At 35.1% G+C, this 14,258-nt stretch overlaps 1 protein-coding gene across 1 annotated transcript; it reads left to right on the top strand.

The window, feature by feature from the left end:
• The first annotated feature begins 288 nt into the window (after window positions 1–288).
• LOC148302155 (mitochondrial import receptor subunit TOM20 homolog) lies at window positions 289–8,698 on the top strand. The gene is made up of 5 exons (XM_088272138.1): window positions 289–518; window positions 2,605–2,708; window positions 5,023–5,127; window positions 6,369–6,489; window positions 8,180–8,698. Exons 1-4 carry the CDS (start codon window positions 389–391, stop codon window positions 6,486–6,488), a joined length of 459 nt encoding a protein of 152 aa, XP_088128264.1. The 5' UTR covers window positions 289–388; the 3' UTR covers window position 6,489; window positions 8,180–8,698.
• The last annotated feature ends 5,560 nt before the right edge of the window (window positions 8,699–14,258 follow it).

Genomic DNA, 14,258 nt, shown 5'->3' with positions numbered 1-14,258 from the left:
ATGGATATTGTGTTCTTGTCTCTCCAATGTCATCCACCGATGAAAGAAAAAGACAAAAAACTCTGAAGTGGGTTACGTGCTGGGTGAGGAAATATTGTCCTTATCTCTCTAACGGAAATTAACCATAAAAGAAAGAGACAAAGCAATGATCTACCTGTGGCTAGAAAATATATTTCTGTCCTTAACTTTTCACAGTCAACTAACGTAGATGAAAAGAGACAAACAATGACGAACATTTCGAAGAAAATATAAATCATCAAGAATTGAATTGTTTCGAGCTTGAGACCTACAGTATATGGGTCGGCGATTGTTTGCGGTTGGGAAGCGAGGTGGAAACGAGGGTTGTCGGGTTGGAAATAAAAATAAATTGAATTTAAACAATTAAATAATGTTGGATTTATCGAAAACCTCGGTTGGGATCGCCGCTGGAGTGGCGGGCACCCTATTTCTAGGATATTGTATATATTTTGACCAAAAAAGACGTAAGGATCCTGATTTCAAGAAGAAACTAAGGGAACGTGAGTACAATTCAAAATTCTCACTTATTACAGCGTGTCCATTTATAATACATCATGCTTGATTAACGAATCACTTTAGACACTGTGTCAACTGATTATATTTAACGTTTGTATTCATAATATCGATTTATCTCATTTTGGCATTGGTTTTATAACATGACGTTTGATTCACCAGCATTTAATTTGAGGTCAACGGTTGAAAAATATTGAAATTTTTCGTTTAAGAACTACCCTTAGAGATTCCAATGACTCTTAGCATGATTTTCTAGTTTCTACTTTGATTAAACGTTTTCCAACGATGCCCCATTCATTTATTGTTGAAATTCTTATCCAAGGGAAAGTGTAGCTAATAGTGAATGCAATGCTTCTTTATTCAATTCGCAAAAACTGCAGGAAATATTGTGTAATCAGTACGAAAATAACGTGTCAATGTTCTCTATCAAATATATTTGCGATGTGATTTTTGGGTTAGTAGTTAAAAGAGGGGTTACATTTCGTATATGCGCCTCGATGTGATTTTTTACGAAATCGGGACTATATAAATTATCCAGTAATATTATATAACAGTACTACATGACAATATTAAATTGAATGCTAGTATGTTGAAAAAATTAAATTAAGTAGTTTAATGGTCAGCATGCTCGGCTACCGTACTGGATGTCCCGGGTTCGATTCCCAGCGGAGGGTGTCAAATACATATAGTGATTCTTCACTCTAATATTTATTCAATATTACCCTGGACTGGAGCGGAGGCCTGATCACCTTTCCTTCATGTGTTGACAATCAAGATAGCACTGCGATAACCTAATATGATGCAGTGCCCTATGCACCATCGAGTGCAGATAAGGGTATGAATGAATTAATGAAATATATAAACATTACCTGTGAAACTAGAGTAATGCGGTTGTCAATCAGACAAATGGTGAATATTACACGGTGTATAGAGTGATCACTTCAAGCGGTTGATGACATTTTGTGATCCTTTTAAATGCCCGAATTTCCATATTATCATCTCAATATCGCTCACTCCTTTTAACAACGTCATATATCAGAAAACTTTTTAAGATTTTTCAGGAGATCGTTTTTAAAGTTTCAAAATAAAATAAAATGCATTTAAAATAAATATCAAGCTACTTATTGAACTTTTTACTGTGCAACAGATCTTTTTAGGTAAAAAACCTGAATGTTTTTTCTCCATTTGAAAATATTTAATATATTAGAAAAAATAATTAAACAATACCTTTTCTTCAAAATGCAAAAACAACACTTTCTGCCCTGTAGCGGGTAAATATTAAGTTAAAAATATGCCGCTTTTGCTGGGATATAGTACATTTTCTGGGCATTCCGAAAACATGCACAACTGAAAATTGACGATTTTTGACAAATGACGTTGTTGAAAGGGGTGAGCAATATGTGTCGGGTCCCGTGGTTAGTGTCGCGGACTCTTGAGTCAGAGTTTCTGGGTTCGAACCAACTCTACCACAATTTGATACCTATTTTCAATAATGACCCGCTTAGACTCACAGAAATAGTATGAGATTGAATGTTTTTTGTAAATAATAAAAAAACCTAAATATTTATGTTCTTCTTTAGAATAAAAAAAAAATATATGGATTTACTTATTTATTTTTTTACAAAAATGTTAATAATATTAGTATATAACCACTCACCGAGATTTTAATGTCTACCGGTTTCGAGACGTACCCGTCTCTTCGTCAGGACAATCACTACTACAGCATGCAAACAATACCACCCTTCACCACCATAGCACCATTTACACAATTAAAACGACACAAAATATTTAACACATGCGATTTTTGGTCGACCCGAAGACCAACATGCACTACAGTTTTCACCACAGACATGCGTTACGAGCCGAGATTAAACAAGCACTAACCTCGGCTGACATAAAAATCGCGGTGAGTGGTTATATACTAATATTATTAACATTTTTGTAAAAAAATAAATAAGTTAAAATGACTAACCACAAAGTAAATGCTTTAAATATTAATAATATTGATAATATATATAGATTTTTTTTATCAATACAAGTATGTAAAATAATTTGATTTTGATGATTTTGCAGGACGCAAGATGAACCGCCAGATAAAGGGGTCCAGCCGGGTGAATCCTTCGGATCTCCCCAATCCCAAGGACCACCAGGCCGTGCAGGAGTACTTCCTCCAGCAGGTTGGTCTATCCTCTCCGTTGGTCATAAAATGTTCAATCACGGAAATTTGATGACGTATGCGGACGCACGTTTTTCGTTTTATTCAAATATCTAAAGTTTAAACTTTAATATCTCCCTTAGCATTATCGATAAAATTAAGAAAGGTGTGTTGAGATGGTTTGGACATGTAGAACGAATGAGTGAGGAAAGAACGGTAAACCAAATTAATGAGGCGAATGTAATTGGAAAAAGGAGCAGAGGAAGGCCGAGAAAAACATGGCACGATCAGGTATGCCAAATACTTGAATGTGGTCAGGTTAGGAGTCGTAATAATCGGCGGGTATATATGAGGAGATGCATGAACGTGGAAGAGGCGAAGAATGTTTGCAAAGACAGAGTGGTGTGGCGTTCTAATCTCTCTGCCTACCCCTGCGGCGAAGCGAAGTGATGGTCAGTTAGTTTTTTTTTTTTTAGTTCCCTACAGATTTCAATAAGAATGTTACCGACAGTCTTGTGGTTTTTCATATTAATTTATTAGCCAATAAACCAACATCGTGACAAAAATCTATTATCGAATCCCGCCAACGGTGGTCTGCAGGCGTAAAAAACATCCGTCTGAAATGTGTTAAGATGTACTTGGTAAATGTCACTTTTTCTTAAAATCCATTGTGACACGTGTTTCGATGCATTCCGCATCATTTACCGTGTTGGAAAATGTGTCCACAATAGATTTTAAGAAATAGTCGTATATACCAAGTAAAAATTATATTAAATATATTTTTTTAAACCATTATCCGCACCCCAATGGTGCATAGGGCACTGCGTCATATAAACGCAGTGTTATCTTGATCGTTTACACATAAAGGAAAGGTGATTAGCCCTCCGCTTCAGGTACCAGTCCAGGGTAATATTGAATAAATATTACAGTGAAAAAATCACTAATATTTATTTTACCCCTTGGGAATCGAACCCGGGACCTCCAGAACGGTAGCCGAGCGTGCTGTCCATTACACTACGGAGGCGGACGGATAAATTATATTAAACATTTTTTTTTAAACCATTATCCGCACCCCAATGGTGCATAGGGCACTGCGTCATATAAACGCAGTGTTATCTTGATCGTTTACACATAAAGGAAAGGTGATTAGCCCTCCGCTTCAGGTACCAGTCTAAGGTAATATTGAATTAATATTAGAGTGAAAAAATCACTTATACGTATTTGATCCCCCCCCTGGGAATCGAACCCGGGACCTCCAGAACGGTAACCGAGCGTGCTGACCATTACACTACGGAGGCATATATTAAAAGTAAATTTTATACACTTTTTGCCAAGGCGCTGATCCTGATGTATGGAGTTGGAAAAAGAAGGTTGAAAGTAGACTGAATGCAGTCGGAATGCGATCTCTCAGTGCGGCAAGACCATGTATGTTCCAATGGTGATATAAGCATTATCCATCAAATTCATTTGGACTTGTGAAACGAATGAGTGAAGAACGAACAACAACAAAAAATATGAGGGGAATGCAGTTGGAAATATAAGCAGAGCAAGACCATGGAAAACTTGGCATCGCAGGAGTATTTCGAGTACTTGGGTGTGGTCTGGTCAGGAGTTAAAAATGGATAGATATAACTGCCGAATCAATTGATGAAATTATAGTAAATTTTGTCCGCCTCCGTAGTGTAATGGTCAGCACGCTCGGCTACCGTGCTGGAGGTCCAGGGTTCGATTCCCAGGAGGGGGGTGAAAATAAATATAAGTGATTTTTTCACTCTAATATTTATTCCAATATTACCCTGGACTGGTACCTGAAGCGGAAGGCTGATCACCTTTCCTTCATGTGTTAACAATCAAAATAACACAGGATCCAGTGCCTTATGCACCATTGGGGTGCAGATAAGGGTTTGGAGATTGATATTGTTTCGATTGATATTGTATTGATTTCGATTGTTGCGCGGTATGATCGATAATCCTGAAATTATCCGGAACATTGGTCTGCATGTTCCCGATAGTTACCTAAGACAGCGTCGGCATAGATTGTTTCACATTCCTATACACAGGACCAACCTGCCGATGGCTATGCCTGTAGGAAGAGCTACCGCTATGTTGAACAATATCACATTGGATATTGATCTGTTCCATGTGTCTGAAGGAGTTTTCCGAAGTGGGATTCTTCTACACCTTTAAGTCTTCTTGCTTACTTTTAATATGTACGCCTTGAATATTGTTTGTTATGTATATATTAATTTTTTAGTGTTGAATAAATTGAATTGAATTGAAGATAGTAAAGTTTCACTTATTTTATGATTCCTAATTTGGTAATATTTTATTTTCAGATCCAATTAGGAGAGGAACTGCTTGTGAAAGGAAACCTGGATGAAGGAATTGAGCACTTTGGGAGGGCCATTGCCTTCTGCGGGCAGCCCAACAAACTCCTCGAGGTAAGCTTGACTGAATTTGCTCAAAAACTCTGACGCAAGAGTCCGCGACGCTAACCGCGGGACCACAACACGACGCGTTTGACGATTGGCTCGGAAAGTTTTGCGCATTAGCAATTTTTTTGTGATTTAGTGATCTCCCAAGAATTAACAATAAATATGGGAAAAAAAAGCTTCTCTACATCTCACCAATAGATGTCTCTAGTGAAGTTCTAGTGATTCAAGAACAAGGTTTCTAAATTGGTTCATATATACAGAATTTCCAAGAATTTGAGTAGTGTGGTTGTCAATAATGGGTAGAATTGGTCAATGTAACACGTGTGTAAAGTGATCACTTAAACCAGCCTATGACGGTCGTCAGCCCCGTAAATGCCCAGACTTCCATATTCTTCTTCATCTTTGATGAGATGTCAAAAATAATATAAATATGGGAGTCGAACACTGCAATATATCGTTCCGAACATTTTTAATTTATTGCCGACGGATGTTAGAGGTCAAAATAAAATATGGAACAAAGGCAAAATAAAGGAATGGGTAAATGATCAAGAGTTAATTTTATGAAAACTGTAAAATGTTTATATTCTTAATTTTTTTTCTCTTTTTTGTGTCTATATATTAGGTTAAAATCGTTAAAAACAATAAAAAATGTATTAAAAAAGAACTCCACCGACAAGACACACAAGGTGGCTTGGTGGCTTGGTGGCTTGACTCTACAAAAACAAAAACAAAAAGTTCTAAATGTGTATAAATTGTGATTTAAATAAATGTACAGTGAAACCTCTATCTATCATTCCTCGAATAATCGTTTTCCCGGATGTGTCGTTTATTTCTTCTACCCCGAATTCATTTCATACAAAAATAGATCGCATTGATCGTTTCTCTATCATCATTTTATCGCATTCGTTGTTTGAATTCAATCCAAATTTGATATTTTTGACTATAAAAATTTAAAATAGTGATCTTTTGTCTTTTTTTCTTAAATAAACCATTTTAAATACTTATCAATTGGTTTTATTGTCAATTTGCATGATATATCCGTTTTTTTTGTATTTTTTTCTAAAATCAACTAGTTTTGTGCAAATTTGCAAAAAAGTACACTCACACGAGTTACTGGTATGTCATACAAATTGTGTTCCCGCATTTATTGTTTTCCCGCATTCATAGTTTATTTCGATAGGTCCCTTGAAAAACGATAGAGAGGTTTCATTGTATCTAAAAAAATAAAAATATTTTTATGTTGCAAGGTTCTCCAGCAAAGCATGCCGGCGAACGTGTTCCGCCTCCTGCTGGAGCGCCTGCCCATCATCATCCAGAACTGCGCTCCGCAGCGAGGACTGAACATGCACGACGATGACCTCGAGTGAGGTCAGTACCGGACAATCAATATTTTCATTCATCATTTTCTTTTGCAAAATTCGCCTTCGTAAATACGTTGTTTTCGTAAGTTGGTAATGAATGACGTCCCAGAAACGATGGACTTATCTTAATATTGGTAGCATTGCTAAATTATTGGCGGCTCTATTTGTTGATGTATTTTTAATTTTTCTCTTCTTTTTGTGTGTATATTAGGTAAAAGTGGTTAAAAACAATAAAAATAAAAAATGTATGCCAAAAGAACTCCACCGACAAGACACACAAGGTGGCTTGGTGGGTCTCTAAAATTAATTTATGACTAATTAATGTTCATAAATTAAACCCTGAAGAAGGCAACACGTTGTTACCGAAACTAGTTGGTTAATAAAAATGTGAGTGGATCAAAACACAAAGTCTTCTTATTTCTCAAAATAATATATCAATATGATCCACAAAGTTAATGCTTTCAATATTCAAAACAAAAAGTTTTTTTTTTAAATGACCAAAACTAATACATGGCAAAATTTAAAAACAATAAACAGGTATAATCAACAACATTTTGAGTGTGTCCAAATACTTGTTCATGAAATCTGGATTATCTCCAATTACAGGAGTTATTTTCATATTATTTTTTACATCTCATCAAAGATGAAGAAGAAACATATATATATATATATATATATATATATATATATATATATATATATATATATATATATATATATAGAACTTCCAAGAATTAGAGTAGTGTGGTTGTCAATAATGGGTAGAATTGGTGAATGTTACACGTGTGTAAAGTGATCACTTAAACCAGCCCATGACGGTCGTCAGCCCCGTAAATGCCCAGACTTCCATATTCTTCTTCATCTTTGATGAGATGTTAAAAATAATAGGTATAATCAATATTCAAAAAGAAATAAATGAGAAAAACATAAGGTAAGAAGCATATTTAAAAGAATTAAATGAGTAAAATATAAAACACGAGAAAATATAACAAATGAGAAAATATAAAAAACAAAATAAGAAAATATGACCAAACATTACATGTATGTATATCTTTCAATAAAGTACTTTTTCAGATCATTTATTTTGGATCCCCGAATGGGTTCTATTTTATATGTCTTCTTCTTCTTCTTAATGTCAAAGTGCAATTATGTTTTCAAAAGTAATTAACAAACAAAACCTAAAATGAATACACGATGCCTGTTTGAATTAAGGTTCTTCTTCTTCTTCTCCTTCTTATTATAGGCCTTGCGGCCTGTTTTTAAGAGGGATAAGCCTCCTGCGACGCCGATTCCCAGCTATCGGCCCATCTCTTTGGTGGTCTGCCCGGGAGTCGTCTACCATGAGGTTGTGGCCGTACAGTGCGATGTGGGGGAGTCTGGATGGTTCCATTCTCCTCACATGCGCATACCATTGTCTTCTCCGTTGCCTTCCCCACCTAACGACATCTTGGATCTCGCATATTTCCCTGATCTTGGCATTTCTCAATCTATCTCGAAGACTCTTGCCTGTTATGCTTCTCAGAGTCTTCATCTCTGACACTCTAAGCCCGTTTTTTATGTGTATGTTATTTTATATGTCAGGCTCTATATAATACTCATGTTTGATCCTCTCCACCTATCCCTACAGGTAAACGGATTGATGGTAGTGCTATAAGTAGGTATGTTTCTAGCTCTCATACAGATTTTTCTTCTTCCAGAAACACCAAAATTCGGAGTGAAGCCTTTTACGGAAATCCCAAATCAAGAAATGTGACTCTTCACACAAAGTAAACAATTTAATTTGGTCTCTTTTAAATTGTTTAAAAAAATATATATTTAAAAATTTTCCCATCAATCCAGATGACCAAAACACGTTTATAGCATTCTATAATGCATAATATACAAATTATTACTTTGAACAGATTCCACAAACTGCTTTTATGTATTCTGATTTTTTTAAATATAAAAATTCATTAAAATGCAGTACTCTTTGGTTAGGTTTTGTTAACTTTTGATGTGCGTTTAAATAGCTGTTAGATCTAGTCTTAGTTAGAAAGTTTACGTATCGTTTAACGCAATTGTTTCTCTATATTTATGTGTGAATATAATTTTCTTGTGAATTTTTTTTGTATGATAGTGACGGAATTGAATTTTCGTATACAACCTTCTTACATATACTATGGTACATGCATATATATAACTTTTAACGTTACCTAAAATAAAAATGTGACATTAAATTATTCTAGTAATTTTTTTTAACACTCAGTTTGTTTACTAACATAAAAAATTATTCTGCACCCTCTTTTAGCAACTGATTTTTGTATTTTATTTAATTTTGAACGAAAAACAGTTATAGAACGCCACCGTGTAATGTCGTTTGTCATCTATGTTACAATAATTAAAGAAAACACTTTGTTTTTTACCACTTGAGTTTTATTATAGACTACATGTTTCAGAAGCTAAACTTCCATCATTCAGGTCTGTATAATAACTTTAGCTTCTGAAACATGTAGTCTATAATAAAACTCAAGTGGTAAAAAACAAAGTGTTTTCCTTAATTATTGTAACATGTCTTACCACAAAGTTAATGCCGAAACAATAAATAAAATGTCGTCTATGTCATTGTCTGTCAATTTTTGCAATTTTTAGTATACTAAAAATTACCTATAGGTATCGCAATATTTTCATAGACAAATGTGTTGAATATATTTTTTACAAAAATTATTTACTAGTTTTTAAAACTTGTATTTGATGTCTCGACATAGACAAAGCATCTTTTTGTGCAGAGGGAATATGGAAGTCTGGAAAAAAATATTGATAATCATCTGGTCAAATTAGAGGATGAGTTGAGATAATACGTTGCAATATGCAAATTCATAATGAAATATGGAAATAAATTTGAAAAGAATTTTCATCTTTGGTCAAAAGGGGGAAAGCTGTTAACTTCACAATGTTCTAAAGAGATGGCAGCTCTAAAGATAAATTAAAATAATAAATAAAACCCTTATCCGCACCCCAATGGTGCATAGGGCACTGCGTCATATAAACGCAGTGTTATCTTGATTGTTTTACACATGAAGGAAAGGTGATCAGCCCTCCGCTTCAGGTACCAGTCCAGGGTAATATTGAATAAATATTACAGTGAAGCGCCCTTGAGGTATTTTTTTACGAAAATGGCGCTATATAAGTTATCCAATTTTATTATTATTATTATTATTACAGTGAAAAAATCACTCATATTTATTTTACCCCCCCTGGGAATCGAACCCGGGACCACCAGAACGGTAGCCGAGCGTGCTGACCATTACACTACAGAGACGGACCAAAGATAAATTGGTTGTTAAAATACTCCGCAGCAAGGGTGGCCAACCCGCAGGCCGCATGTGGCCCACCGGGTGTGTACTTGCGGCCCGCGGAGCAAATCACACATTTTTTACATAAAACCACCAAAAGAACATTTCATCGTGCGTAGTTTGTATCATATCCCATATATGGGAGTATTTCACTATTCTGACAATTTCAAGACCTACATATAATGGCGTCAAGTAGTAAAGACGTTGGACTAAAGAAGGGAGGAGTAAAAGAAGAACTGAGATGTTTTAAAGACTTCTTCTTCTTCTTCTTTCCATGTTCGCTCCCTAGGTGGAGCATATGGCCAACACGAGTCGTCTCCAAGTCTCTCTGTCACGCGCCATCTCCTTGGCTTCCTCCCAGGTCAGTCCGGCGTCTCGAAGTTCCGCTGAGTATAGTCGGTGAATGGTCGTCAGCGGCCTTCCGGGGCGCCGGAAACCTCGGGATTGGAAGAAGAGACATGAGGACATTTAAGGACAGATGGACCATAAACATTTTTTTTCGTGGAATTCAAAACAAAACCAACATGCCTAATATGCAATGATTCTCTTTCTATCTTGAAATAGTACATTTCTCTCAGAAATCTCTTTTCTAAAATCTGGCCCGGCTACTGAAAATGTTGGCCACCCATGCTCTACATACATATATATTGATAGATTAGATTCCAGCCACATTCCCATATATGATACAGAATTTCTAGGCTTTCCTTCAAACCCAAACTTTCAAACCAATTTTTTTGGAACTCCTTCTTCTAACCCTTATCCGCACCCAGTGGTGCATAGGGAACTGCATCATCACAGTGGTGTCTTGATTGTCACTTACATGAAGGCAAAGTGATCACTCTTGCGCTTCAGGGACCAGTCGAGAGTAATATTAAATAAATATTACAGTGTAAAATCACTGATATTTATTTTCACCTTCCCTTGAGAACCCAGGATATCGAGCATGGTAGTTAAACACGCTAACAATTACACCACGGAGGCGGACTACTTTTGTGGAACTAAGTAGCAAAAACTATGAAAAATTTTCAAAACTGTAGTGAAACAAAAGCATTGAATATCCCTGTCACTGGCAATCATAAATACTGGCAAGCAAAATAAAAAATTTAATACCATCACCGAGTTTCTATGAATATTCCAGTTTTGGCAATGATAAGGTTCAGTAGCTAGTCAGCAGGGGCGTGCCTTCCATATAGGCAGTGCCTATCCTAACTTAACTTGCAACATATAAAAAAGCAACCAGTGCCTACCCTACCTTACTTAGTAGTACCACCTTACCTTACTATCTACCTCTACTGCCTACCTTAGTACGTAGTACCTATCTTACCTTACCACCTACCTCTACTACCTAACCTAATTAAGTCTCTGCGCACGCCACTACTAGTCAGTTAGATCTGGGTTCCAATCCGACAGTTGCCGGTACAAAGACGCCTCCATGGCCCCGACCAGCACAGCATACAGCTGTGTCCGTATAGCGAAATCAAAACATTTGCAGGAATGGTTCAGTCATCCCATTCAACTATTTTTCACCTTCATTTTTCATTTACGCTACGTATACAACTTTCAAGATATTACGCAATAAGGATGGCCAATAATGAGTAGAATGGTTGACGTGCACACTGCATAATGTGGTCACTTGAGCCGGCCAACGCCAGGTTGTAAGCCCTGTGAATGCCCAGACTTCCATATTCCCCTTGTGTAAAAAAACTTTGACTCTATTGATGTATGTAAAATATTTTAATTTTTTAAATAATTATCAAATAAAAGCAATTGAAAATTATTCTAACAGCAATATCGACAAATAAGATTTAGGGCTGTAATTTTTATCCAAACTTTTATCCATGATGGAATAAAAATGCACCATAATAAAAATTTACATCAAAAGATTGGTGACCCTTTCTATGTCAAGTTGTTTATATTATCACATTGTTTGGGGGAAACGGTTAAAAACGTCTTTAACATACTGTTGATGAAGAGCGAGAGATGCTTATAAGCATTCTATTTGCTTACTTTTGGTAGAGCGTAATTTTTTTTTCATACAAACAAAGTTATACATACTTGCAGACAAGCCTCAAACATACAAAGCATACAAACAAAGTTACACATACTTGCAGACAAGCCTCAAACATACAAAGCATACAAACAAAGTTACACATACTTGCAGACAAGCCTCAAACATACAAAGCATACAAACAAAGTTACACATACTTGCAGACAAGCCTCAAACATACAAAGCATACAAACAAAGTTACACATACTTGCAGACAAGCCTCAAACATACAAAGCATACAAACAAAGTGACACATACTTGCAGACAAGCCTCAAACATACAAAGCATACAAACAAAGTTACACATACTTGCAGACAAGCCTCAAACATACAAAGCATACAAACAAAGTTACACATACTTGCAGACAAGCCTCAAACATACAAAGCATACAAACAAAGTTACACATACTTGCAGACAAGCCTCTAAAATAGAAGCATTCCAAATCATTCCTTACAAACAAAAAAAACTTTACTTCCACAACATCTAAAAAGGAATCTATCTACACGCTGTTAGCGAGAAATGCTTAAAAGTGTCTTTTACATACTGTTGGTAGAGAGCGGAAGACGCTTATAAGCGTTCTATTTGCTTACTTTTGGTAGAGCGCGAGACGCCAAAAAACATTGTACAGATGGGAATTGGGTTTGCGGTTACTTGCGATTAGTATACGCCCTTAATTAGTATACTAATTAGGGTCGGTTGATGTAAAAACCGCCCACGAACAATGTGTTAAAATAATAAATTTCTACTTATAAAGCAGAAATCATATAAAGAATTATTTCTATGGTATTTAAGCTATTTCTTTGAATTTTTGATGTTGTCACGTGTTCTCAATACATAGGTAAGCGGCATTATATAATTGTTGTAAATTTGTAAGTGTATTCAAATTAAATGATATTTTTTGAGCTTACATACCTTTACATACTATATATAATATTGTCGTGTGAATGCAGTACCAACACATGTCGAAATATTTATATTTTTAAGATGGACGACTCAAAGAAAACTGGCTCCTATGCTGATGTATCGAAAAAAAGGTGTACAGCAAAATGATTTGCTTTAAATATAAAAATAAAAAAAATTGTTTACATATTTTATTTTATATTTTTATCTTATCCTTCTTGGTAGCCTTGTGGCCTGTTTTGAAGAGGGATTAGCCTCATGCGATGTCGATTCCCAGCTGTCAATCCATCTCTTTGGTAGTCTGCCTTGGAGTGCAATGTGGGGGAGTCTGGATGGTTCCATTCTCCTCACATGTGCATACCATTGTCTCCTTCGTTGCCTTCCCCGCCTAACGACATCTTCCATCTCGCATATTTCTCTTAACTTGGTGTTCCTCATTCTATCTCGTAGAGTCTTAGAGTCTCCATTTCTGACTCTCTTAGCGTTTATCTTATTCAAAGCTTATAATTTATTATTGAAAAGGTTTGTTATTGGGTTTTAAATCTGTTATTTTATAAAAGAAAATCAATCTTTAAAAATACAAAAAAAAGGTTGTCTTGTGCCAGAAAATGTCGCCACAAATTGGGACGCATGGATGAATTTAAAAAATATATATATATTATTCTATATCTCAAAATAAAATGTCATTTGATGTCTGATGGTATTGTGCTCACACAACGGTATGTGAATAAAAAATTGTTGATAGTTTGATGAAATAAAAGTATGTTCTCACCCAAAAATCACGATTAAAATTTAATATACTTTTTTTTGCAACATATTTAAATTATGTTTATCAACTAACCCCGTTTTTTAACATCTTTATACTGGCTTTATAAAATCATGCTTCGTATTTTATAACCTTACAATGAGTAAAAGAACAAAGTATAATAAGTACACAGCTTGCAAGTCATTCATATCAGCTACAGAATTCAATTTAAAGTATTGAACTAACTCTGCTATCATTTTCTGAAATAAAAAATCACAACAAAAAATACTTATAACTATAACCTATAACTTATAAAATAATCATTTTGTATTTTTACCTTAATTTTCACGAATGTTAACTGACCGTTATTAGTTAACTGTGCTAAGACAAACCATTCACCAATTATAATATTATCTGAATGTACACTTGCGTTGTGTGGTTTCAGTTAACTGTGACTGCTGGTGTAACTGATAACTTTGCAAATAAGCCAAAAAGATGTCTAAAAAAACATCATTTATGTAAACAAAAACATTTATTTTTTGGCAGCAGGTTAAAATTTGTGTCTGAAGTGATATATGAATTTAATAGCGCCCTTGTATTTGCATTTTTTTTTAATCTTATCAAATTTGGCAATTTTTAATTGCAATTTTGACAGTCCATAAAATAATGAAAGTAATTGTTCTCGGTTGAATAAAAATGCACAATTACTTTTTGTGTAATTGGCACGAGTATATTTATGTAAAAAATTGTGA

This window comes from Brachycentrus maculatus, unplaced genomic scaffold (genome assembly GCF_059751285.1).
Source record: "Brachycentrus maculatus isolate JH-2025_06_01 unplaced genomic scaffold, ASM5975128v1 h1tg000475l, whole genome shotgun sequence".
In the NCBI taxonomy this organism is placed as follows: Eukaryota; Metazoa; Arthropoda; class Insecta; order Trichoptera; family Brachycentridae; genus Brachycentrus; species Brachycentrus maculatus.
The sequence above is the reverse complement of the archived record's forward strand: the minus strand, read 5'-3'. Positions and strand labels throughout refer to the sequence as shown.

Bases quoted from the DNA above. Each gene is read 5' to 3' on its own strand.
- LOC148302155 (XM_088272138.1), top strand. From the start codon at position 389: ATGTTGGATTTATCGAAAACCTCGGTTGGGATCGCCGCTGGAGTGGCG. The intron at 519-2,604 runs GTGAGTACAATT...ATGATTTTGCAG, and splicing joins CAAGAAGAAACTAAGGGAAC to GACGCAAGATGAACCGCCAG. The intron at 5,128-6,368 runs GTAAGCTTGACT...TTATGTTGCAAG, and splicing joins AGCCCAACAAACTCCTCGAG to GTTCTCCAGCAAAGCATGCC.